The 25,986-nt window shown below is 47.5% G+C and overlaps 1 protein-coding gene across 4 annotated transcripts in view; it reads right to left on the bottom strand.

Moving 5' to 3' along the window:
* Nucleotides 1-5,721: 5,721 nt before the first annotated feature.
* adgrl1a (adhesion G protein-coupled receptor L1a) overlaps nucleotides 5,722-25,986 on the bottom strand; it is an 81,044-nt gene continuing 60,779 nt past the window's right edge. For 3 of the 4 annotated variants that reach the window (XM_037475574.2, XM_037475576.2, XM_062565944.1), the window contains 20 exons: nucleotides 25,548-25,812; nucleotides 24,180-24,507; nucleotides 23,074-23,367; nucleotides 21,656-21,759; nucleotides 20,743-20,928; nucleotides 20,504-20,542; nucleotides 18,731-18,911; nucleotides 18,440-18,562; nucleotides 17,367-17,575; nucleotides 17,098-17,271; nucleotides 16,357-16,566; nucleotides 15,985-16,205; nucleotides 15,635-15,701; nucleotides 15,377-15,468; nucleotides 15,114-15,282; nucleotides 14,852-15,007; nucleotides 13,724-13,820; nucleotides 10,979-11,101; nucleotides 8,391-8,408; nucleotides 5,722-8,263 (listed from right to left, as the gene is read on the bottom strand). In XM_037475574.2, coding sequence (XP_037331471.2) covers nucleotides 7,332-8,263; nucleotides 8,391-8,408; nucleotides 10,979-11,101; nucleotides 13,724-13,820; nucleotides 14,852-15,007; nucleotides 15,114-15,282; nucleotides 15,377-15,468; nucleotides 15,635-15,701; nucleotides 15,985-16,205; nucleotides 16,357-16,566; nucleotides 17,098-17,271; nucleotides 17,367-17,575; nucleotides 18,440-18,562; nucleotides 18,731-18,911; nucleotides 20,504-20,542; nucleotides 20,743-20,928; nucleotides 21,656-21,759; nucleotides 23,074-23,367; nucleotides 24,180-24,507; nucleotides 25,548-25,812 — 3,988 coding nt within the window. In that variant the 3' untranslated portion in view covers nucleotides 5,722-7,331. Of the gene's footprint in view, nucleotides 8,264-8,390; nucleotides 8,409-9,646; nucleotides 9,859-10,978; nucleotides 11,102-13,723; nucleotides 13,821-14,851; nucleotides 15,008-15,113; nucleotides 15,283-15,376; nucleotides 15,469-15,634; nucleotides 15,702-15,984; nucleotides 16,206-16,356; nucleotides 16,567-17,097; nucleotides 17,272-17,366; nucleotides 17,576-18,439; nucleotides 18,563-18,730; nucleotides 18,912-20,503; nucleotides 20,543-20,742; nucleotides 20,929-21,655; nucleotides 21,760-23,073; nucleotides 23,368-24,179; nucleotides 24,508-25,547; nucleotides 25,813-25,986 lie in introns of those variants that run through there. The other variant, XM_062565945.1, reaches the window with a different exon arrangement.

Raw genomic sequence — 25,986 nt, 5'->3', positions numbered from 1 at the left:
GGAACCCAGCCGTTTTATTTTGACTTGATCGTGACTCACTGTAGAGGCAGAGGCAGGCAGTATGTAATTTCTTTTCTTTAGTCTTCTAAAATAATGGTTCTAATAAATGCAGTATACATGATAAAATGATCAATTCTTGGGAAAATGTTTAAATAAACTGTTGAATCCATCTTGGAGTTCAGCACTTGATCATTTTTACCTTGGTTTAAAACAACTGAGGGCAGCTGAGCAGCTGTCCGTTTCCTACCACATGGGGGCAGTAAAGAGCGGTGAGAACAACGCCACCAAAACCCAAACAACACAATGACGCCTCTTATTACTTTTGTTAAATGATGCAAATGCATTTAATCATTTCGCTTTCACTTACAAACCATATATTTTACATACTAAATTTATATGATCAAACACACCGGTTGGGAATGAAATGCTTTTGTTTTAATAAATGAAAGCCAGGTATTAATTTATTGAGTAATGATTTGCATGTGTTTTATTTGATCTCTCTATTTTCTAGAACAGGGCTCTAATTTATTTATATATTATTAAAATATTAGTTTGTTATAATAAACCAATAATAGGACAGTAATTGAAGGATTTCTTGCCCTTTGATGTATGGTTTAACAGTGCACTGTTTGGGCTGAATTTAATACTCTCTTCCTCTGTCTCTTTGGTTCTGCTCAGACATGTTGTGACTCAATTTCCTCTTCTATTTTAAGTTTCCCCAAATGAGCGATGACCTCAAAAAAAAAGCCCCTTTTCTACCCCTCAGACGGACTGAGTAGCAGGAGGAGAGTGTGCCGGGGTTGTTGTGGTTGTTGCTCGTGTTTCGTGCGTCAGTGTGTGAAAGCGTCACTGTACTGCCGATGGAAAAAAAAAGGGTGATCGAATGGTCAAGGCCGCGGCGCCTCCCCTCCCCCCCCCACACCCTCAGGGAGTTTCACGGAGGGGACGTGAGCGAGGCGGGAGGGGGGGGGGAAGCGGGCGGATGGCTCATCACGCGTCGCCATACATGTACAACGTGTGTGTGAGTGTGAGGAGTGGGTGGAGAAAAAAAAGAGCCAGAGAGAAGCTGTAATCATGGATGAATCGTGTATGCTCTGATGCTCATAATAATGAGATATTGGCTAATTAGTTACTCATCGCACTCGGCTGTCAACGATCTCATGAGCAGTCAAGGAAAACCAAACTCAGTGGGAGCTGAACACTGATCACAACACTTTGCGCGTAAGAAGGCTTCAGGGATGCTAGATGGGCTGCAATAACTCAGACACTTAGTTGTGATATCCCTAACTGATTTCTCGTTGATTACAATGTTTTGTTCCTCCTCCGGAGTGCACTAAAGGTCGCCTACAGTTGTGTGCTGCTGTGGCTTAACGGACAGCTGCAAGCCAACAGCGCTGCGTTCGGGAGTTCAGTACGCTGTGCTCGCACGGCAGTTATTAAAAGATTACATCGGGGGGAATCACGCCACGCTGTATGATTAATTAACCTTGACTGATGCTTTGTAAGGAAGAATCCAGCCGATACCCACGGGTCTCCATGTACGTACACGTGGGAAGGTTGAAGGCATCTCCATGGTTGGTTAGAAACAAAGCCCGGATTAGTATGAGACCCGTCCCCCCGTACGGGGCTCGTTCTAGTCCCCTGTCCACACCCCGAGGCACCTGTACGGTTTTGTCTTCCTAAACTGACATCTTGCTTTGTCCCCCCCCCCCCTCCACCTCTCTGATCACTTTTGGCCACAGACCGGTATTTGACAGAATCGGCCCCCTGACCACCGGGTTAAATCTGCATATGCATACAGTTTGTAGATCAAAGGGGAGCTGACAGAGGAAAGGGGCTCGGTGGCTTGGCTCCAGTCTCCCTGCTTCCACTGGTCCGGGGATGAGCAGCACGGTGCTGACGTAACCTGCAGCGCGGCCCATGAATAAAACATGGCCACTATTAGTGCTTAAAGGACCCTTTTGCTTTCCAGTTTGAATCACGAGATGAGTTGCAGTTTATATGCAAACGGCGCGGCGAAACATTCCCTTTGAGATCATTTCTGTGTGCTTTCATGCTTTTATGTGTTAGCACACAATCAAATGGGCGGAACATTGGCTCACAACCACAACAGCAACAACCACAACGGCGACAATTGAGCTGCTTGAGATGTTCCCAGAGAAACCCGAAAGCACGAACAGTGTATATTTTCAATACTTTTTTATTAATATGTGCTGATACAAGGTCGCTCTGACCTGCGATGACACAAACACTCACAAAAAGATCATCCCCTTTGGCCCAGAAAGCTGTCAATGCAACGAGAGTGAGAAAATAAACCAAAAAGAACAAATTAAAACATTATTTCTCAAAGAAAAAAAGAAACAGAATCAAGGTGTTATATTGACCTTGCTTTACAAATGTCTCAGCGGTACATATAAATTATGTATTTCATAGAAAAGTCACAGAAAGCGCTGACAATGGTGCTAGAAGTAGAACCCCACATGACACAATATCAGCACTTGATTGTTTCTACCAATGCCTACAACCTGTTATGTAAAACCACTATTTCAGGGATGTCCAATACTGCCCCGGTTCTACTTTACAGAGCTAATTAATACAGCCCTTAGCTGATACTGAGAATACCCCACTCACACCTGCTATCGCCAGCTATTCTACCTCTTGTGACGGACACGGCCTCGGGCAGCGCGTGCGATCGCGGGATGGACGTCACTACAGCCGGGGGGACGGGGGGGGGGGCATGCAGCCACAGTTCTGCTCCCCCACGCTCACGGGGGCCGGCGCACCTATCCCGACTGAGGAGGCGCTATGTCTGTGGGGCAAAAGGTACGTTGGCTTTGGTCTGGGGCCTTGGGGTGTCTGTGTGCGGTGTGCCTCACACGTGTTGGTAGAAGCCAGTCCTCCACAAAAAACCCAACCTGTGCGTCAGAGATGGCCTGAATTTGCTGGCGCAGCTTCCCCCGACACATATTCAACACACAAGAGAAACGGCATAATCCTCATCACTAGGTTTATGCCAATACCCCAAAATATTCTTAAAACAACTCTATAATTATTCAGTATTCATGTGGACACGTAGCAAGGGACCAATAACAAAATAGTACTACTTTATCATTGTTTACATTTGCATTTCAAAAATCTGTATGGGAGAATCACCCTGTGATCTGTGTGAAAGCATCTCCCTTTGGACTCCTTTTCACATTTTCCTCATAAGGAAGCATCAATTAGATCAAACGGCAATCTAAGCATCTTTGTTTGATTCCATAAAGAAACTTAGGATCTGAAAAGCCACCTTGATCAATTCAAACCAAATAAAGTGAGGACCTCTGGAATGGAAACCACCAGCAGAAAGTAATCTGAAACACAAGCAGCACGTCGGTTGTCCTTATCTGCAGATCCCACCCTGCGCCGCCTGGCTGCGATGCCCCGGTCGCCCCCCCCTTCTCTCTCTCCAACTGCCCATGGCTACAAACGTGTGTGACGTCTGGTTCTCTTCGGTCAGGTGACCTCCTCTGCTGCTGCTCAACTCACGGACCAACCTCCCTCCTGCCCTCCTGGTGTGATATGGGCCACACAAATCACTGGCAGAAGATTAAAAATAAAGAGAAGGTCCGTGTGTGGAGGGGTCAACTGTGAGTAAACGGAAAAAGGGCCTGCCGGGACCTGCGCTGTCTGATGATAGACTCAACAATGCCGCAGCTCACCCGCCGCTGACACTAAGCTGCAGGGGGGAGACAGCACCGTGTCAAAGGTTGAGCGTCCCACCTTATAAACAACTTCACGCACACATCAGGCTCGCCACCAGGCGTTGGAGCGACACTTTCAAGCAGAGATGGAAAAAAAAATATAAGAGTATAGAAAAAAAAAGGCAGAGGGCGGGTTCACTGTGGTAATTCAGTGGCCACCGTGTTATTGTTGTAATCACAGGTTTGGAGGGCTTAAATGGCGGAGAACCTCCCACTGTGTGAGCATGGGCTGCAGACCTTCTGTAATCACTATCATTTACCACAGTAGAGCACTCCTCTGTTTATTGAGATATTAATCTGGGATAAACAAAGCTTTTGGCAAAACAAATTAACATTCTCAAGGAGGTGCTGCCCTTAATGGAGTCCATTGAGATTGATATTAAAAAATGCGGGTGAGATGCGGGGGAGCGGGGGGGGAAATCAAGGGTGGAAAGAGGTCCTGGAAAAAAAAAAGAAGAAGAACAAAAGAGAGAAGCAGGCCCAAGGTGACGCACATTCCTCCTCTCGAGGGGAAGTGCCTGTCTAAACAATGTCCCTCCCCGGGGGGGGGGGGGGAGCTGTCCCGGCTGAGCAGTAGATATCAGCATCAGCACATTATGTCAAATACAATGAGGCAGGAATGGAGCTAATGATGATGATGATGATGATGGGTATAAAGATGATGATGGCTGTCTTGCGTTCCCCATTAACACTTACGCCGTGGATTGAATTGTTCCATCGTCAGTCCTGCTTGTTAAAATACATTCAGTCGTCCTCGTTTGACCCCGTGAGCGCTGCCTCGCCGCGGCGCCCCCACCGGCGAGCCGCCAGACCCCAGCTTCACGTCGTCTGTGGCACATACAAGCGATTTGAATAACAAGGATAAACGGTGGCGTATCCTTGTAATCCCTCTCCCTTATCTGTCGTTAACTCCCTCTTGCTCTTTCGGCCTCCGGAGCCGGAGTTAAAAGCCGTCCTCTGGGTTCTCTTAGAAGAGGGACAGCCAGGCCCTCTCCAAATGTCACACTGCAGTGGACGCATCTATTTTCTGCTCACGTTTCCGGCCGCGCTCTTCGCTAAGCGCAGGTTTGCGAGGGAGACAGTAAAAAAAAGAAAGAAAACCCTCCCAAAGAATACAGAACAAGGCCGAAAATAGATCAATGTGAATAAATATTCAAATAACATACCTAAAGGATAAATAAACCATAACAAATGCAGCGTAGAAGAAGGCAAACTCTGAGTGCTTTTTTTAAAGGTCAGAGGGATTTCAGCTGGATGAAAGGAGCCTCGTGAGCATCTCTCTCCTGACAGCTAATTTCTCAAATGTATCGCTTGCATAAGGTGGCATATCGGAAACATGCTCCCCTCGATCCATCAACCCTGCTCGTCATTTTCACGGTGTATTGTCCGTCGCCCCCCCCCACCCCCCCCTCCCCCCAGGCGGGCTGATTTCTCCCGTCATCCTATAAACGCCACGGCAAGAGCAACTTCCATTTGAGTCGGAGAAGTGTGCATCCCCTTTGTGTCCCATGAGCATTCGAGTCACAGAAGAAGGAAAAAAAAACAAACAACGTTCAAGTGCGGGCACATACACACACACACACACACACACACACACACGGTGCGCACCAACAGGACACTTCAACACACACACTATCGGCCATTCAGACACATTCATACATTCACACTCACACAGGAAATGAATGAACTGTCATGTGGATAAATGCTGATTCCGTCCTAAATGCAATATTCTCTGACAGCTAAACAAACGTCATTGTGATTCATGCTGAAACCCATGTTATTAAACGCATGTCATCTGTTTATATCTTCCAAATAATAAGAGGTCGAACCGAATCACTTTGTGGACGCTGCCGGTCGCCCACAATGCTCTTTGGTGCCTGTGAGGCACACAATGACATTTGACAACATCTTTGTTGCTTGCCTCACACCCCCCCCGCCCCCACCTCAACCCCCCCCCCCCCCCCCTCCACCTCCTCCACCTAAACCCCCACCCACCTCAACCTTTGTAAATTCCACCTTGGGAATGCCAAAGGTCAAACATTATCAACATGGAACGGATTATCTTACATAAAAACTGTGCAGGGATATTTTTTTCGTTTTCTTTTTTTAAAATTTGTATAAATAAGATCTACGACACATTTCCATCTGTCTCTCTCTCTCTCTGCCTTTCTCCCTTTTTTTCCCCGCCGGAGGCACAGAGGAGCAGGAGAGCGAGCGATCAAGCAACTGGGGAGAGAGAGAGAGCTCATCATTCAGTTCACAAACTCCAAAACATTTTATTTTTTTCTTTTGTTGGTTTGTTGCAGTACAAGAAGTCATTTTTCATAGTATTTGTTACTTTTTGTTGCTTTTGATCATCTGGTGTCTTTATTTACATAGTAGGAATAAAGTAGATTCATGTGTGGCTCCTTATGTACACGGCTTTACCAATTGGTCGACCAGTGAGTTTGCGGTGTTTACAGTCTTGTTTGTCACAACCACACACAGGAAAACAAGTCCACTTCGACTGGCTAGGCTCTAACAGCAAAGTACGGGGGGGGGGGAGGGGGGGGGGGGGGGGGGGCGCGACACCTGTCCTCCGACTCCTTTGCGGCCCCCAGACGATGCAGACCCAAAGTCGACAAATTGAATACTTTCTTCAAAACAATAGCAAGGCAGTCATTTCACTTTTTAAAAGCCTGAAGCAAACAGCCAGAGAGAACGGTGGAGATGATTGGCCAGTCTCATGGATGCAGGTGATGCTGCTCTGGAAGGGTGGTGCAGCGGCTCCTCGGGGGCTTCGCCTCTAATTTTGCTCCACTTCTGTACATAGTCGAAGGCAACTACTCTGAATCTGCTCCCACTGCCTGCTTGAAACAAAGGCTCCTGTTCCCTTTTTACTTAGATGGAGTACTGTTTTCACTTTTGACGTTGAGTAATGAGTACTTCCAGATGAGTGAGCGTGTGTGTGTGTGTGTGTGTTTTTGTTCGCCTTTTGAACGCTCTAGTTTCGCTTCTGGCTCAATAAATGATATTTTTGGCAACAATGAAGAGCTTTCCGTGAGACATATTTTAGGTTATAATAGTGTACTATATTCCTTGTCTCCAACGCTAACTACTCCGATCAAAATGATTCATCCAAAAAGACCTGTGGATGGTACGAAAGGGAAATAGGACTAAATATAAAATTATATTTCCATCTCATGAAGCAGGTCTGAAGAGAAATTACATAAAAAACATTGACAGAGTTTTAAAGTTTTGAAATATGTGATGGTAAAGTGGGTGGATCGGTACATTCAGAGTGCTGGACTTGGTCTTAGGGTACCAAAGGAACTGGGAAGGACGGGTTTGGCGGCCGACTGAATGCTCCGCAGAAAAATACCCATCACCTCATCTCGGTGAGACGAGGCAGGGTTCAGGATAAAGGCTGAAGGCTGATTCTGCAGAGTCAGCCACGACTCCCCCCTGAACGTCCCTCCGCTCATTTGTTAGCGAAATAAAAGTCAAGACAAAGAAAGGCAACCAAACAAGCAGAGAGAGGAGAGACACGAGCACGAGGCAGGCTCTTGGCCATCACATTAGTCTCCGACTTCCTCCTCCGGGCTCCAGTCACAGGCTGGTGACCAGCTGCATCTGTCCGTCTCCCTCACTGTGGGCAGGCTCCGGCGCCTGGTGTCCCTCCCCGCTCGGTCTCCGGGGCGGAGCCTGGTAGAAGGTCTGCATGGGTGCCCCGCGGGATCCCAGGGCGGGCCTCCCCGAGCTGTAGTACAGCTCCTCGGGGGGCTGGGCCGAACGGGGCACCACCTCCAGGGGCTCGGGGCTGCTGTCGGGGTACGGCGAGTCTCGCAGGTTGGTGATGCTGGTGTACAGGGAGTCACGCGCCGGGGAGTCGGGCGCCCGCCCGCCCGCCTGCCCGCCGGCGCTCTGGCCGCTGGTGGCGCTGTGGCCGAGGCTCTCAGTGAGGTCGGCGGCGTAGCTCTCTGACTCCTCGGGGTCGCTTTGGTAGAGGACGGACTGGGCCCGCTGCAACAGCAGGGGCTCCTCCAGGGCCTTGTAGAGCAGCTCCACATCCTGCGGGGTGCGCTGCCGCCCCTCCCTCAGGAAGTCCTCGTCTTCATCCGTGCTCATGGACAGCTCGGGCCCGGCCCCCGGCGCGCCCCGCCCGACCCCGCCGTGGGGACGGGGCCCCCTGGCCAGGCTGCCGCACGCCCGGTCCGCCGCGTCCCCTCCGCCGCCCCCTCCGCCGCCGCCGCCGCCGCCTCCTCCTCTCAGGTTGTTGTGCACGAGCTCAGAGATGATCATCTTTTCGAAGGCGGCGGCGTCGGAGAGGTTTCGGCGGACGCCTCCGCCCCCGAGTGCCTCCGAGCCGCGGGGATGGAGGAGGGGCGGGGGACTGTCTCCGCCCCCACCGCCGAGGAAGTCACAGCTGCCTCCGCCCGCGCCCCCCGGGCCGCTGCGCAGAGAGTAGCTGTTGTTGAAGTTGCCATTCAGGGGCAGGGTTTCCATCCCGCAGGGGTCGCGGGCCTTTGACAACGTGCTCTCTGGACCCAAACACAAGTTAGGAGAGACACAGGAGACGGAGGGTTTTTTGCTGTTATTATGGTGCAGTCAAAGGAACGTGTCGGTAAGAAGAATAAATATCATTAAATGACGTGAACCTTCACTTACTTGGATCACGGAAGGTTCCTTTGAGTCCCAGAGAAAGTCATGTGGAGTGAATAAAATGAGAGACACTAGTCAGTAAGTATTCTTTAATGGTGTAACATTAGGTTGATTTATTCATTATTAAGACATTTAAAAGGGACCATGAACGGAATAAAAAATACCCTTCTCCATCGGCCACTTTTCTTTTCTCTCGGTCTGTTTCAGTCTAAATATCAAACCCTCCAACTCTTACCACGTGCACTATCACATGCACGGTCACATTAACTCTGATTTATGCAAATTTGGATCTGTTTGTTTGACACTATATTCCTTCCACATTTACATCTACGCAGAAGAAAATACTCTGGGTATTTATTTACCACCGGCAGTGATACTCCACATAATTCATTAAAAAAAGAGGTACGTACAGCAGTAGATACGTTCATGTCCCGACTTTCTTTTAACACACCACAGATGCTGCACTTTTGCTACCAAATAACCATCAGATGTTAAAGCCAAAAGCCCCAGCCTTCAGGAAAGTTAGTGATATTTTTTTTCATTTTCATGCATGTCTTCAAATCGGAGTTCTTCACCAGTGGTGTGGGTAATTAGACATTCTAATGAAGTGCTCTCCCTACTTCCTCTCCCACTCTCTTCTAAAAATGTCTTGGCTGCCAAGCCCTTGGCCATCAGGCTTGACGCATTGTACAGAGAGGTTTTAAAATATTTAACAGAAACGCCGCCTTAAATTTCAGTCCTCAGACACTAGACATGATACACTGCGGATGAAAACTCATCCAGCAACACACGCATTCATAGCTCTCCGTTACCGAGTGAATATTAGTACTGTAGTGGAGCAATTACCAAAACATTCAGCGGTATACGCCTCAAAAGTGAGGAGTAGGGATGCAGCGATGACTCATGGCCAACAGGCTGTTTTAAGGGGAACCTCTTAAACGCACGCACACACACACACACACACACACACACACACACACACACACACACACATACAAATGTCCTTGAGATGGTTCTGGCAGCTGTAGCAAAACTTCTAAATCAATTTGTGGCTTTTCTCATGAAGATTTGAGATCTCAGCAGATGGCTGGTTAGTTTGTAAGCGCTGTTTGGCTCTGTCTAGCAACAAAGTCTGAAAAACAAACACATAAACGGGCACTTGCACGCACACACACACACACACACACAGACAAACAAACAAACAAACAAACACAGCTAAAGCTAAAAGATGTATGCCAAAAAGGAATGTTGAGATTATATGATTGGTAGTATTTATTGATCCTTTTATTTTTTCTCTTTCTGTGCGTGTTCTTCTCCTGTAGCAGCAACAGCGTGGAGATGATGAATGAGACTACTGGGAATTCACCAATTCACCAACAGCTCTACTGATGCAGGACAAAGTCATGGCCCATATCAGTCCTCAGATTGCCATGGAAACAGAATCAGCCAAAGTCCATGAAATAGCTCTGGAAATCTAGGAAACATTGTGGATCAGATGCATGCTTTGTAAGGAACTCACAAAAGAGATCCGAACACAGGTCACGTCAGCAACGAGTGGAAATAATATATATATATATATATATATATATATATATATATAATAATATATATGAAATGTTCTTAAAAGCATCGCTATACAAATGAAAGCCGAGTTTGACCGTCTGAAGGAGCTTTCTGACTGACTGATCTGCGGCAGGCTGTAAACCCAAAGCAATAAAATGTCTGTAGCTGTTCTTTATACCAGCTTCTTTGTGGAGAGGACCTTCTTAGAGAAACCCAGGAGAGCACTAAACAGGGACGCCTTCTAAAACAAAACCAGTCACACCTCTGTCCAGAGGAATCGACGCGTGGACTGTGTCAAATAACATCTAGGGCCACATTTTTAAAGGGGCTGTGCTTAATAGTTCCAAGCTTCAAAAGGGGTGCAGATCTACACAGTACCCAACATCACCGACCATTCAATTCATATTGCAGTACTCCCAAAGTTGTGTTGTTCCCATTTGTTTGAGGGGATGTGAAAGCAAAATATGACAAAAACTCATTTAAAGCCTTTTTCGTCCTCTCGATGAAGTGAAAAAAAAGACATATGTTACAGCCGCAGATTATTAATTAACTTTCCCTATTTAACCGGTTTAGTGGTGTCGGGTATTAGTTGTAATGCTGGGAAAAGATGAAAACAATAACTCGATTAATCGCAAGCTTTTCTGTGATTAACAGTGATTAATCTAATTATGCACAAAATCCAATAATACATTAAAAACTAGTGTACTGCATGATTTTTTTGTTCTTCACTGGTGACACTAAGCACACCTTCTTTGTTATTTGTCCGGCTAACTAATAGTATGTTTTAGCCATATCTTATTTATATCCATGTGTAATATAACGAGCACTCAAATACAGTGATGAGTCAAACTGACAGTGAAAGTGGCTTAAGGACAACTAGTTATGTTATTTTCACACGTACACACACACACACACACACACACACACACACACACACACACACACACACACACACACACACACACACACACACACACACACACACACACACACACACACACACAAAGCGACTGGAATGTTTTGGAGCTAACCGGTAGAGTTGAAGACACCAGGTGAGGGGGGTGTGAAGCTCTCAGCCAGCAGAGTGTTGTAAGGAGAGGTGCCAGTGCGGGTCTGTAACACCGGGTTGGTCAAAAGGTGGTTGCCCATGGTCGCTGCAACACATAAACATTTGAGAAATGAACACTCCGAAATAGGCTCTTATCTTCGTCTCAGGCGCAGGCAAAGAAATCACGTGCAGAAACACAGCACAAGATAGGTGTTACGCTCGGAAACTCACGTTGCCAGTCTCGATAACAACATCTGGAATCATAAAAATATTTACTGTTTATTCAGATGGGGTTATTTGTTATGTTATGTGTTATGCCAGTGCTTTATGGAGTAATGCATTTTACAGTGTTCTCCCTAGTGTTTATTGTAACCTTTGAGTAAAAATACAATCGCAGGGGAAAGGTGCTGTTTGGAGCGTTGCCACTATATTTTTTTCTCCCCTTTGACAATAAAGTCAGATGTGGTAGAACAGTAATGCATGCCATTACGCAGTCTAGGGATGCAGCCATTGAAACACAGTTAATTTCCCAGTGCAACGTGAATGCCACTACAAGACAAATATAATTCAAGAGAATGGCACACAGAATGTTGTATAATGCCCATGTATGGCTCCAGCCTGAGGCAACTCCAACAGAAATGCCATGAAATTAAAAATAGGACAGCATGACGGAGAGTCGTCCCAGGCAAAGTGCAAGCTTCAGGTCTCACGCCTACCGTTCATCACATAGCAGGGGAGCAGGGAGTTCTAAAAATAAAAAAATATGGGCTCACACACAGCTCACACACAGCTAATTTATTTGTAATTTTCCCTCCTCTTACACTTCTGCTGTCCATCTTTCTGGCATGTGCCACAAACCCCCTCTCCTTCTATTCTGTCTTGACAACCACATTTCCTCAGTTCCTTGTGCCAGGATAGTTACAAACAGCACCAAATTAGCCGGGATTAGCTGCCCATGTGTACCTCATAGGAATATCTCGTAGAAAATAAAAGGAACTATCTTTAAGCGAGAAAGTAGGGCACAGGGAATCATAGGAGGCTGTGTGTGTGTGTGTGTGTGTGTGTGTGTATATTGGTGTTCTGGACACATTACTTTACTCAGGAAGAAATTGCGGTTCCTAAAGTATTGAAGTGGAGAAATCAAAATGATCCAGGATGCCAGTTTTAGCAACGCAGTGTCTCTTCTCCAAATTTGGCCTCTTTAATTACTCCTCCACGATAACGACTCCCTCCCTGCCTCCCTCCCTCTCTCCCTCCAGTGCCCCCGTTCGTCTTTCATTTTCTGTCAACTTTTTTCAGAGGAACGAAAAAATAACAGTTGCTTGTGTTTGACAGCACAACATGGAAGGATGCGCATTGTGTGGTGATTGCTCTGTTGTGACGAAAAGCACCGGAAACTGCCCTGCACGTACACACACACACACACACACACACACACACACACACACACACTATCTATAGATACATGCACCCCCTACCCCGTGCAGCCCACTCATAGCTCACCCTTCCTCACCCCCTGCCTTGCTCCTGACGCTGCCTTCAATTAGAATAATTATCCCCTGTTCATTCACACGCTAATCAGTTCATTAAAAACAAAATTGATGAAATTAGCATAGAGAGTGACGGCTGATTTAGCGAAAGGCTCTGTTGCCATCATCAACACCGTCCCCCCATCCCCCCCCCCCCCCCCCCCCCGACCAGGAACCTGAGCAAACCTCGGGCGTCTCGCTATCACTGACGGCTGCAGCGGTGACGCCACCGGTTGCCGAGGCTGAGACAGGCGGTGACTTTTTCACTTTTCTTGAATAATTGCCAGTGCTGCTCATGTGCTGTGAGGGGAGGGCATGCGTCACCGCATTCAGGCAAATAGCAGATGGATGCAATTGATCCCATGGCAATATGAAAAGGCTGAGAGGACAGAGTTCAAACTATTAGTGCTAATCTCGGGTTAACTAAGCAGCTATAACAATATTTTTCTATATAGCGATGAATCACAACATGGGAAATTCTGTTATAGCCGCGCTTATATCATCATGGTGAGAGAACATAAATCCCTTCTAACGGGGAGGTGAAGTTACGCATAGAACCTGTCCTCTTGTTGTGTTGTTGTGCCAGAGTCAATCTCCCATACACTTGAGATGATAAACTGTTATACCAGGAGCTAGCGCGCTAGAAATATCGTCAAAAAATGGAAATAATAAAAAAGGAAAAAAATCTGCACATGAGGCTCTAGAAAATGTAGTAAAGAAATTTTCTATCACAACTTGCTGTAAAAAAATTCTGGTTATCATGGAAAGTTGTTAAAATGAACAACACCCTGTGATGGATGTGACATGATTTGGCCAAATCATATTATTTCTCTTGGTGTCTGATGCTATGCACCATCCGCCATGTCAAGTCAATTTACTTGTATGTCTAACATACTTTGCCAATAAATGTTCCTGATTCAAGCCCCTTACTGCTGCTAACGGATATTTTTCTGGCTGCCTTTCTGGCCGTAAAGTGATCTGAATCATCAGCTGACCTTAATACACCAGGAGTGGCAACATTATTATTTAATCATCCCGTCACACGTGCTTATTTCACACTGAATAACGGTGCTTTGCCTTGGCCGTGTGCCCTATTCCTCCTTGTTCAACAAGTCTCCATGAGTGCGCGTTTAGGCGTGTGCAGCTCAACACTGGGGGGGGGGGGGGGGGAGTAGAGCAGCGCTAGAAGGAGGCCTCACCGCGGTTCAGCGTCGGGGTGCTATTGATGTCTCCAGCCATGAAAGACGATTCCGTCTGCTTTCGAACCGTGTCGTTCCACATCCTGCGGATCCGACTCTGGAAGAAGGAGCAGAGCTCGGTGAGTGGCGGCAAACACACAACGCGTTAAATATAGCAACGCAACGGGGACACTTTGTAACTCAGTGGGGCAGCTGTAATCAAAACCGTGGCGCCCGCCCCTAATCCGCGCAGAACAATAGGCAAACACGGCCGACAAAGAGAGTGAGACGTCGGATAAAGAGGCGCACAGCCATGTCATGTAATGGGGGGGGGGTAATAAACAGGAGATGTGTAAGACATGATTGCAGCTGCCAATACGATTGTTCTTTGGAACAAAAGTGTGGAAGCTTGTTTGTTGATTGTGAGGATTAACTGTCAATGTGTGTGTGTGTGTGTGTGTGTGTGTGTGTGTGTGTGTGTGTGTGTACAGTATGTGTCATAGAGCAATATGCCAGAGTGCACAGTATTTCCTGATGTGTCAATATGTACTACATACTACAGTCTCATGAATGAAGATATGTTTATTGAGGAGTCACGTACTAGTAATGGGTGGAAACATAAAAGTTGAAACTGACGACAAAATCGATTACGATCTGACTTCTGCTCCGTCACCGAGAACAAAATGTTTTGTGAAAATACTGGTTCACTTGCCGTTGGCCAATGAATACAATTTGGCTGTGTGGTGAAAAGTCATTTAAGTAATCGGTGAGTCGTTTGTATTGATCAGGTGCACTCATGTTGTACTCTAGAATCTTACATAAGAAACCTTTCTAAAACCTGGGGAAAATAAAGCAGCGGGGAAGGAAATGTTCATTCTTTCCAAAAGCTGTTACATTTAATCTTTCTTTTAACACCCTTTTTCTAAGAAAAGTCAGATTGTATCAAGAGTCCGGGCGGCGGATTTCCATTGAAATCATGTCGTCAATTTTTTTCATTTGTTGAAAAAAATTACAATTTTACAACGCCGCCGGCACTGCTCTGACTAATGTCTCGCGTTGGCCAAGCAGTTTCAAAGACACACCTGCGCCCTGTGCCCGCTGCTCGGTGCTGGGCCATCCTTAACGAATGTGGGCCTGTCTTTCACGCACCTGTCGGTGGACGGCTGCGTGGCGAGCTTGGCTGCCGCTGTAGTAGCGGTTGTTGGCACGTAGGCCCGAGTTCTTCAGGGAGCCGTGGGAGCTGGTGGTGGAGGTGCGGCTGCAGCAGTAGGAGTGACGCAGACACTTGCTGTACTCCTTATGGACCTGTACAGACACATTAAAACCACGGCACACGGGGCAGGCTTTTAAAAAGTCCCTTTTACGCGCAGACACTTTGTTTACTTTGCAAACACAGGTCTCGCATTGTTACCTTCTTCTGCAGCGCGCAGTGGAAGATGAAGATGAACATCCCCTGGAAGGCGTTGAAGGTGGTGAAGAGGTAGGCCATGATTACCGTGTTCTCGTTGATGAAGAGCAGACCAAAAGCCCACGTCATTCCCAGCAGGAACAGCAGAGCGACGGCCCCCAGAGCCCACGACCTGATGGAGTAAAACAGAGTTACTGATTACATTCGGAATCCCTCTGAAAGTCGGGTTGATTTTTTTTTTAAGTGATTGAACAATTAGCACCGACCTGATGTTATCCAGACGACTGGAGTCAGGTTTGAGTGCTGAAGAGTTGCGTATCATCTTGTGTAAAGTGATCATGAGGAAGATGAGGTTGAGCTAAGGGTGGAAGACGGGAAGAATCACATACATGTGTCAGAAACCTTTACAGCCTGCACCAACAAGTACTGCCTTTCAAACATTAATAACCTCATAAAGCAAGCACGGTGAAATACTCGGTCAAACCAAATAGAGAGGGAAATATCACTGACAGTAAAGCTAATACCATAATAACAAACGAAACGGGTCCAATGAAGCTCCAGATGAAGTAGTTATCCACTCGCAGCCAGCATCTGGAGTGGCACAAAGGAGGAGACAGCGTTACACACAACGAAGCTCACCGACACACACTCAGACACACACAGGCGGGCATGCGCACACTATTTCCCCGTCTCAGCGGATTATTTTATGAAGGCTAATCATCAGGCTTTGGCGAAGTGTGCTCAGAAAAGCCAGTCCGCAGGGAGGTGCAAGAGCCGTTCACACAGCACTGCTGCGTATTACATTTCCAGCTGGGGGAATAACATAATCCTACTTCTCAATCTGCAAGTGCAAAAGACCCATCTTCACACGTACGCTTTCTTGGTCCCATAGCTTCTGTAGTCTATGGCCGCCGAGATGCCCACCACCAGTGCGGGGAAGCAGTAACCACACAGATAGTAGTACTTTTTGCGGGAGTACTCGCTCTCAAAGACCTCCACCAGCATGAGATAGAGTTGCACACCCTCCAGACACATCCAGGAGAAGGCAGCCAAGAAGAAGAAATGCAGAAGGCCAGCAAAGATGGGACAAGCAATCTGAAGAAGGCACAAAAGGGGAGAGTGGAGAGAGAAGAGGAAGAGGAGGATTGAAATGTTGGAATTTAATAATGGAAATTATTGTCGAGCTGACAAATAAGAAACTGACCGGACTAAAACCCCAACATCTGTCAGTCGGGTGGGTACTCACATGGTATTCCGTCTTGTCGATGCCGATGAGGAAGAGCAGCTCGGCGATGAAGAGATTGATGCAGAGGTTCTTGTGGATGGTGTTGCGGTCAGTCTGCAGTCCCCGCAGGAAGCAGAACGTGGAGATGCAGATGGCTAGACACACGAGGGAGATGACGATCCCCACCCAGGTGATCACAAACAGGATCAGTTCGTGCATTCGCTCCTGGTACTGAGGTCCGGGGGGGGGGCGGGGGGGGGGGGGGGGGGGGGGGGGATCGGGGGGGGGGGGTCACGAGGACGGGGTTTGAGAGGGTGGAGGGGAAGGGGGTAAAAACAGAGGGCAGGGAGACACAAATACAGAGTGGGAAAAATACATAGGGCAAGACAGGGGGATGGGACATGATGAGTACAAAGATAAATGGGAGGATAGTGGAAGGAAGAAACAAAAAGGGGGGGGGGGAGAAAAATAGTTTCATTTAATATTTGTAAATATATGCAAGGAGCTAAAGTGTAGAGACAAGATGTCCTGAAAAAAAAGACATAACATTCAAATTCATGTGAATGTCAGCTAGAAGTAGCGGGACATGAATTTCTAAGCAGGTGCCTCCTTGAATGTCGAAGTTGAAAAATAGGAAATTCAAAACAAAGAGCTTGTCAGCCTTGAGACGGCACGTTAATGTGCACGCGTGTGAGCGCTAACGCTCGCGCGAGTGAGCGTCCGCATAAATTAGCCGCCTGCCACGCCCCGACGCGTACTCACATCGGGCTCGCTGCGAGCCATGAGCACGGCGAAGTTGGTGAGGTGGCTGCAGGAGCAGGTGGTGTGTGTGTTGTTGGTGTGCAACAGCTTGCAGCCCTGCGACGACCACTGGCCCGTCATGGAGCGCTCCGAGTAGTTCCAGAAGGAACAATTCGGGGTGTTATAGTTCTCCGGCTGTAAAAAAAAACCCATTACATGGCATATTGTTTAAATCGAAGTTCATGAGAATGGTGAGAATGAAGTGTATATCATGGACTGCATTGAGCCACCTGTAGGTGTTTGAGAGTGAAGACCACCGGCTCTATGAGGAACACCCTGCTGGACTCCTTGTTGATGGAGGCGGCGATGACGTGGGAGTTGACCGCCAGGCGCTTCTTGTCGAGGCTCGGCCCGTCCACTTCCATCTTCACCGTGGCGTTCTCGGTAGACAGGAAGGATCCCAAGTTTTTATACAGAATGAACACCACCTTGACTTGTCCTGCACAGGAGGAGGAGAGAGAGAGAGAGAGAGAGAGAGAGAGCAGCACGGAAAGATGAAGAGAAAGCGAGTGAAGGGAATAGCAAGAGAAGAAAAGGCGGACGTTATTAGAAAAGGGAGATGCAGACAGGCCGATAAAGGGAGGAGGAGGGGAGGGGGAAAAAAAGACCAAATACAGAAATGGGGGCATAATATGGTAATGGCAGTAAGAGTGACAGAGATAGAGAGTGGGGAGTGACAGGATGAGCGAGAGGGAGACAGAGAGAGAGAGTTAGTGAAGGTTAGAATGATGGTAAGGACCGTTTCATTTTGACTGGTGGAAGAGAGCGAGATTTAATGTGGAGGGCAATGGAACATTCATCCCTCAAGCATTCACAGATCACTTATTATTCCATATGAATATTTCATGTGCGTTTGTTTCAATCATTCTAATCTCGTTCCCACTGCAGAGCCGAGCGGAGACGGAAAACAGAAAGGGGTTTGGGACGAGGGGCGGCGGGAAGAGGGGAGGGAGGGGGGGGAGGGGGGGGTGGGGGAAGCGGCAGCAGTGGGGGGTTAGAAAACAGGAGAGATGAGAGAGGGGGGATAAGATGGGGATGGACCGTGTGGGGAGTGGGGGGGGGGCAGAGAGGGAGTGCTGAGATTGCTCCGTCAGACTGGGGCCGATTGTAATCTACACGCCTTCCCAGCGATTCTATTAAGACTGCTGTTAAGAAACCATCAAGAAAACGAAATTGTCTCAGCACTTTTGCTAATCTGATTAGCCTATTATTATGAACCAATAATTTAGTCAACTGCATGCAGATTGCTTAAAGTTGGCATGAAATGGAAACATGACAGAGCGGCACACGGGGCGGTGCTGACCGTTGCGGCTGTACTGTTTGATAGTGGAAGCTGAAAGCTGGATGCTGCTGTCGCTGCCGTAATTCTGTGGGAAGGACAAGTCCTGCAGGTCCATCTCCGTGTTCAGGACGTGCACCTCCAGATCTGGCGGTGGAAACACAGCATGCAGAATAAGTCAAAAGAGGACGTGAAATATGCAAAATAAATAACACAAGAAATGTAGATTTTTATAGCTTGGAGGTTTATTTCCACAAACTGGGGTTCATTCATGAATTCCCTATAATCAACACACCATCAAGGATGTTTTCTTACCAATGCTGGGCGCTCTGTCAGAAAACCGGTTGCCATACATGTTGTTGGCCAGCAGGAAAGCTCCCTTTTCCAGCACGTCCAGTAGCATGGTGGCCGTGTGCGCCTGCTCTGTGGCGTTCATGTCCTGCCACGACTCCAGGGCCTCAGGACGCAGCAGGTTGTCCACCGTCTGCACCACCGCCTGGCACATGCAGGAGAGACACGGCATTCTTTGCTATTACCGAGAGCGCTTTAAAACAAAAAGGTACACCAAACTCAGAGGAGTGTGCGAAGGGAAGGGAACGAAACAAAGTGGAATCCAACCGATAACGAATGAATCGGTTTATTGTAGTTTCAGATAGGACGTGAATATTTAAAATACATTCAAACGCCCCCAAACACGGATGTTTTTTTGTTGTTGTCGTCCTTGTGTAATTTGGGAAGTAATAGCTCTAATGTTTCTGAGCTATTTCTTAGTCCCCTGGGATTTTTTAATTGTAAGTAACATACTCTACTGCACAAGAGGGGACAAAACAATCCCTTGGTTTAAACACTTATTGTTTTTGTTTCGGTATGCAAGTGTAAAGAGAATGAAAAAACGTGTCAGAAGTAATAGCTAATTACTTGACACTCTGGAGACAACCTGTTCTCAGTTTTTGGGAAGTGATGTTGGTTATTAATCAGGTAATTAATCTAGTTTTCATAACTGGGTGCTTGATTTGTTTATCACGCGCACTCTGCAATAACTCCCACTTTTACGCGTTAAAGTCACCACAATTTTACTGTAATATCCGAGACACTCACCATTCCTCCACACTACATTTATTACTGTGCTATGTCAGAGATATTACTTTTCTATTTCACACTTACAATTCATTTAATGGCAATTTTGATGGTTGCATCAGCCATCCAATTTATTGCAGTAGCCTGCTTGATGAATCATGTAATACTCTTGCTCAGGCCTCTCAAAATGAAGGATTGACTGCTGCACAGAATAAAGAGCATCGCTGTTAACAAAATGAAACGGGCATCCGAATGCGCTCTGTCGGATAGAAAAGACAAAGACGTGGTGGGGGGGGGGGGGGTTCATCTTCTGAATGGTACGGCTGACAGAAAAGAACACTGGTCAGTTACACACTACACAGCAGCTCTTAAATCCATCCTGCACTAACAGAGCTGGGAGGATGTGGTGTCATGTTGCAGTACGCTGCAGACAGGTTCGAGACACACGGCAGACGTCGCGCCGCAGGGCACCGCGTTTTATCATCGCAGAGAGGCACGCGCGAGGCATTTCATGATGCGTTACATCTTTCTCCCCAAACCAAAGAAAAGGATGGTGTAGTAACACAACCTGTGGCCTTTCACACAGGACTACGGTCGATTTTTGATTTTCCCCACAGCCACAGACATTGTACCTTTGTGTGCAGTGCAGTGACGAAAGGCCGATATTATACATTTAGGCACAATAATAGTCCGAGCGAGCTAAGATTACGTCAACCACAGATGACCTATTTAAAATACGCCATGATCAATTGGAAGAAAGTACCAATTAGCTTTCCCTGCTCAGAGTTATACCAAAAGCTGCTCTCACTGCTCTTTGGGGGAATAAGCAAGACATTCTGCAAGTGATGTTTCCAAAGGCAATATCAGTCAAAATACAGAGCACTGAGCCATAGGAATCTCATCCTCAAACCCAGTCTAGCCGAGGATTTATCTTCTCCCACTTATTCTGAGTCGCACAGCAGTCCTACTCCACCGGCATGTAAAGCAGGGAAGAGAAAAGAGAAAAGCTACCTGGATGTAGGCCCGACAGGTCCGCTCTCGCTTCTGGAGCTGGGAGGTAGGAAACAAAGCATGGATTAAAACAGCTAAACAAAAAAATATATAATAATAAAAGAAATTGCGTAAATTGAAAAGTCACTCGTCCTTTCATGTGCACTCGGGGGGGGGGGTAAATTCGCATTAACCTTGTCACCCCTTTTCTAATGCATCGAATTAAACATGCTCATGCGTGTGTTTACACTTTGCTCTACCTTGTTGTAGTTTCGCGCCGCGGACTCCTTGTTGGCGGGCCTCAGGGCCTGAAGCTGGGCATCCAGTATGTCCAGCAGCTGCTCGATCAGTCGCACCGACGAGCTGACATCTCCGGCCTGGATCCGACCCCGCGTGTGGTTCACTAGCTCTCCTGCTATGTTGGCCGCGTTCTCGCCGCTTTTAATCTGCAAGTGACCGCACCGCAAGTGCATGCATGTTTTATACGGAGGCGGCGCGTCGGTAATAGAGCCGAGCAGCTTTATTACGTGAGTCAATATTTAAAGCGGTGGGAAAACTCTTGCATCGTTGTAAAGGAGAAATATGAATCTTTGTGAACTTTGTATGCTCCCTCGTGCTATTTGACTTGCAAATCCCACCCAAATGATTTTTACCAAAGGCGAATGTATTATGGATCCACTGTGATTCTGCCTTCCCTTCAAAGCACATGGACAAACTAAAAAGAAAACTTTGACAGAGCCGATCAAGGATAGGCATGGCTTAAACAGATTTAACCTTAAGTTCACATTTAAACGTGTGTCCGTGAGCTCAGGTAAAATCATGATGTTTAGCCACTGCACCGGTGTAGTCTAATATATGAGACTATTATTATATGAGAAATTTAAATGGGGGAGTACTTTGCACGCTGCGAGGCAATGAGCCTGACTTTTTTCTCTTTTTTTTTTTAAATTAACCAACTGTGATTAGAGTGTTTTCCGGAACAAAAGAGAGTTAATTAAGTATCAAGAGCGAATGCCTTGTAATGAAGGGCCAGTTGAAATGAGTCTGTTTTAATCAGGCCAGCCTTGGAGATATGTTAATGCCTGTGTGGAGGTGGACAGGGAGGGTGGTCGGGGCGGTGGGGCAAAGGACGGGGACGGACCCTTGGCTGAGGTGCACGGCTCCAGGTCTCACCTTCTGGGCCACCTGGTTGACCCACGGGGAGGTGCAGTTACTCAGGTCGGGACCCCGCGGGTTCCACATGACCTGCTCGACCATGCAGTGGAACGAAGCAATGCCTGGGGACATTTAGACAGAGAGAGGAGAAGGAAGTAATGGAGAGATAATAAGCATTAGGAGTATGCAATTAAAGAGGACAGTGTGAAGGAGAAGAATGAGCAAAAAAAAAAGGTGTGATCGAATTATTTTCTCTACCTAAGAAAAATGAAATGAAATGAATTTTAAAAATGCAAAGTGTTTGAAGATAAGAGGTAAGAAGGAGGTAGAGTAAAAATGGGTTACAAGTGGAAATGGTTCAATAATGGAGTGTTGTGCGGCAAGCGAAATGGAGGAAGAAGACAGCGGAGCGCATGTTGTGCTAAAAGGAAAAGGTTTAAAAGCAATACATGCAGACGTACCACATGTTATTAAATGTGTGCCCACTGATACACACAAACGCACACTCCAAAAGACATGATACCTCACTGTGAAATGAAAACACCTAATGTGAAGCACCCTCCACCAACTCTCATTTCCAGTGTGATTTCTCTTGTTCCGTGGGTTCAGAGAAAGGACACCACGCAGGGATAAAACCAGAGAATGGGTCTAACACAAATAACCCACGCCAAGTCACAAAGACAAGGCTGGGAAAAGAGGAGATGAAAGACCACAGCGAGAGAGAGAGAGAGAGAGAGAGAGAGAGAGAGAGAGAATGAGAGGTACGGAACGGAAGAGATGACAGACAAAGCGCAGCGCCTCACAGTTGCAAAGGGATAAGAGCAGATGTGGCGTTGCTTTTTCATACCGCCTTCTTCTCTCCCTCCTAATGTTGGTGGGGGGGTTTTTTCCCTCCTGTCCCCGGCTTTTCTTTCTACTCTCTACTCTCCATCAACCACGGCTCTGCCAAGATGCGGCAATTATGCCAGCCGCTAATTTAATGCTTCTGCTGTTCCCAGAGAGAACATATAGAAAATGGCAAAAAGGCGTTGTCGGGGGAGACCGAGCTGTGTGTTTAGAGGACTGTAGAAAACGGGTATGAAGGTGAAGCCTTTGTTGTCCAGAATTTCATTTCATTATTTGCCACTTCCAATCAGCTCTGTTTCTCTGGGAGATGAGCCTTTCGAATGTGGAGGACGGGCTTTCATCTGCGGGTCCTCGGGGGGGGGGGGGGGGAACGTTACCGCTGCTGGGACCGACGCGGGGGACACGGGACGAGTGGAAAAAAACAACCGCGGGCGCACAAACATGCTGATCGCTTGGGCTCACGCTTAGAGATGTAGCGCAAAAAAAAACCACCCCCCGCGTGGCACGGGTGCACGCTAACACGATAATGATTGCTTAACGCAGATGAAGAAAATGCACACACACACACACACAGGCGTAGACGTCCTCACCTAAAGACCCTTTGGGACACGGGCGGTCTACCGTCTCCCCCCGCTGCGTGGCGGGCCATCGGACGCCGCGGAGCAGCTTGGCCTCACAGACGTGGTCCTCCGGGGCTTGAGGGGGGCGAGGCGGCCGGCGGGTGACGGGCACCGTGGCCGTGATCGGGCGGAGATCCGGGTGCTTGTTGATGGAGCCGATCGGGCGCGAGGTGGGCGCCAGGGGGCGGGCGGTGGACGGGCTGGCACTGGAGGTGAAGGACTTGGCTGGAGGCGTGGTGGTCACTTGGGTGGTGGTTAGCGGGCCTGAGGTAACCACCAGCAGGGCGGGGGGGGGGGGGGGGGACCAGACGAGACCCGGCGTGAGAGGGAGACAGAGACACAGGAGGAGGTGAGGGATTTGTTAGTGAGCAGCGAGAGACGACGACAAAGCCAAGAAATACCAAAGGAGTCAAGGACACATGCGTGTTGACTTAAAATGTCTTTCAGAAGTCGAGTTCAAAAGTTAGCGTGACAATAATTGGGGTGACAAATACTTTCTCAAAGCCTGCTTTCTAGAAAGATGAGAGAAGCCGGGGGAAGAGGGGTAGAGAACGCTTCTTCTCAAGTCAGAGAGGAGTAAATAATTGATCAAATGTATCAGAGAAGTCACCATCACTAACAACTAAAATCTAATGCGAAGATAAAAGCCACAAATCACAACTACAAAATCCTCGCTGATCAAACGCAGAGGCACTACTGAAAGTTGCTGCCCGTGTCTCTGGCTCTTCTCTCTCTTGGCCCATAAAGCTTCATACGGGCTCAGATCTGGAACTACACTACATCCAAACTTCCCTCTCATAGTGATGGACTGCCAAAATGCAGTGAGGTGTCCGCTTTTTATCCCCCCCCCCCCTCCCCCCCCCTTGTTGTTTCGGAACTAATTTTCATTATTCACGACACATGAGAAGTTGATAGTGCTGCAGCGGGCGTACCCAAGGGTACCCATTTACCGTATAACTACGATTGAGGGATGGATGGTACGAATTCCGGATGAGGAGTCACAAACTTTGCAGTGTGTTTTCCGTGTGTTCTCAGCGGGAGGGGGGGGGGGGGGAGTCGGGGGGGTCACTCCTTACCCACGGTGGGGTCCGGCGGTCCAAACTCCAGCGGGTAGCGCAGCACGTTGTAGTTGTTCCAGACATAGAGCTGGTTGTCCCGAGGGTTGTAGTCCACGGACGAGATGTACTGGTAGGGGTTGGGGAAGGGGATGTTGACGGGCTCCTCGCGGGCTCGGTTCGTATTGTAGGCGTACATCACCAGGTCGCCGCCCGATTCGCTGTCGTCGTCCTGGTAGACGGAGCGAACCGCGTAGAGGACGCCACACGCCATGAAGGCGTTGGATGCCATCCTCTTGTCGAAGCTCGTCTCCCAGGTGCCTTCGAAGCGCAGGGTGTAAGGGTTCACCTGAGGGGGCAAAGAGGGAGAGGATGAACGCGGCTTATTGTAGGATCCATCAAGCGTGGAAGATGAAAGAGTCCTTAATGTACTCTGCCTTAAACGCCTTCTCTACTAAAAGAGGAAGTCTATTTGTATTTGATTAGGTCCTTTTCGTATTTTGACGTATGCTGTTTTAAGTGTATTAAACTAAATTATTTGATGAAACATTTCATTATTGCTCATGTTCACATAAGCTCACAACAGCGCCAATGATACTTCTGTACAATAATATTTAGATTCATAAGGAATTGGAATCAAATTCAGAAAGTAATTACATTTTCAGCTTTCATTTTGGAGAAGAGATATTTCTTTGCTTGTAGCAAGTATGAAAAAAGAACAAAAACATTTCGAGAACGAAAAATATTCCTTGATGATGAAATTGATCCCTTTCTTATTCATGCCGGGTTTGATATTTTAGATGGATAGCTTAACTTGTATACTTTCAAAAAAGAAAGACAGTGAATATTAATGGGACTGGGAGTGTCTGATTGCAACTTTAACATATGGATATTAAAATATTGATGTCTTAAGGTTTGAAGAGATGGATCGTGTTAGGATTTTGTCAAGTAGGCAGCGCAAAGTAATCAGATCAGTTTACAATGCTGCACATATTGTTTAAGTAGACACCTAAACATGTCACATTTCCATCCACCCATTATCTTTCACTGCCTATCCCCAGGGGGGCAGAAACCACCATTCACATTCACACCTATGAGCAGTTGAGAGTAATCAACAAATCGAAGAGAACCTGAAAGGAACCAACACTGAGCATGTGATATTTCCAGCATTAATCCTACAATGTTTGCAGCCATAAAGAAACTAGTGTTGCAAATACAAAACATATATTAAAATAAAATTTAACTTGGGCTCGACCCTTAGCAGATCTTTTCATCACTATTTTTTCAATAGTGAGTCATCCATGTGTTACACATGACATGTGACACATTGAGATGAGATTGAGATATGACACACATCTCCTCCCCTTCGCTGCGGCGCTGCTCTCCCACCTGGCTCACTACCAGTCGTCCATTGTTTGCCTCGGTGGCGTAGATCACCCAGAGGCCGTTCTCATCCACAGCCAGGTCGATGTCCGATTTCCCTCCCCAGCGGTAGGGCGAGGTGTCGTGGTAGTTGGCGTTTGTGATGATGGCCTCGCCGCTCTTGATGCGCGTGCGCAGGTCATACTTGACGATGTTCCGCGTGCGTTCCTTGTTGTAGAAGACCGCGCCGTCATACACCACAAACCCCGTGCCGTCAACTCTGTTGGGCAACCTGTCGGGTGGGAAATCACATGAGTGGAGCAGGAATCGGGCTGAGTGAATCAATTAATCTGCTCCGCATGAGTGTCGTGACACGATCCTACACGATGGCCACACGGTGAGCCAGGCTGACACCGCAGTGGGGTCACCGTCCATATCCACTTCAAAAGCCAATAAATCAATACGG

Source organism: Pungitius pungitius, chromosome 12 (assembly GCF_949316345.1).
Source record: "Pungitius pungitius chromosome 12, fPunPun2.1, whole genome shotgun sequence".
NCBI lineage: Eukaryota > Metazoa > Chordata > Actinopteri > Perciformes > Gasterosteidae > Pungitius > Pungitius pungitius.
The sequence above is the reverse complement of the archived record's forward strand: the minus strand, read 5'-3'. Positions and strand labels throughout refer to the sequence as shown.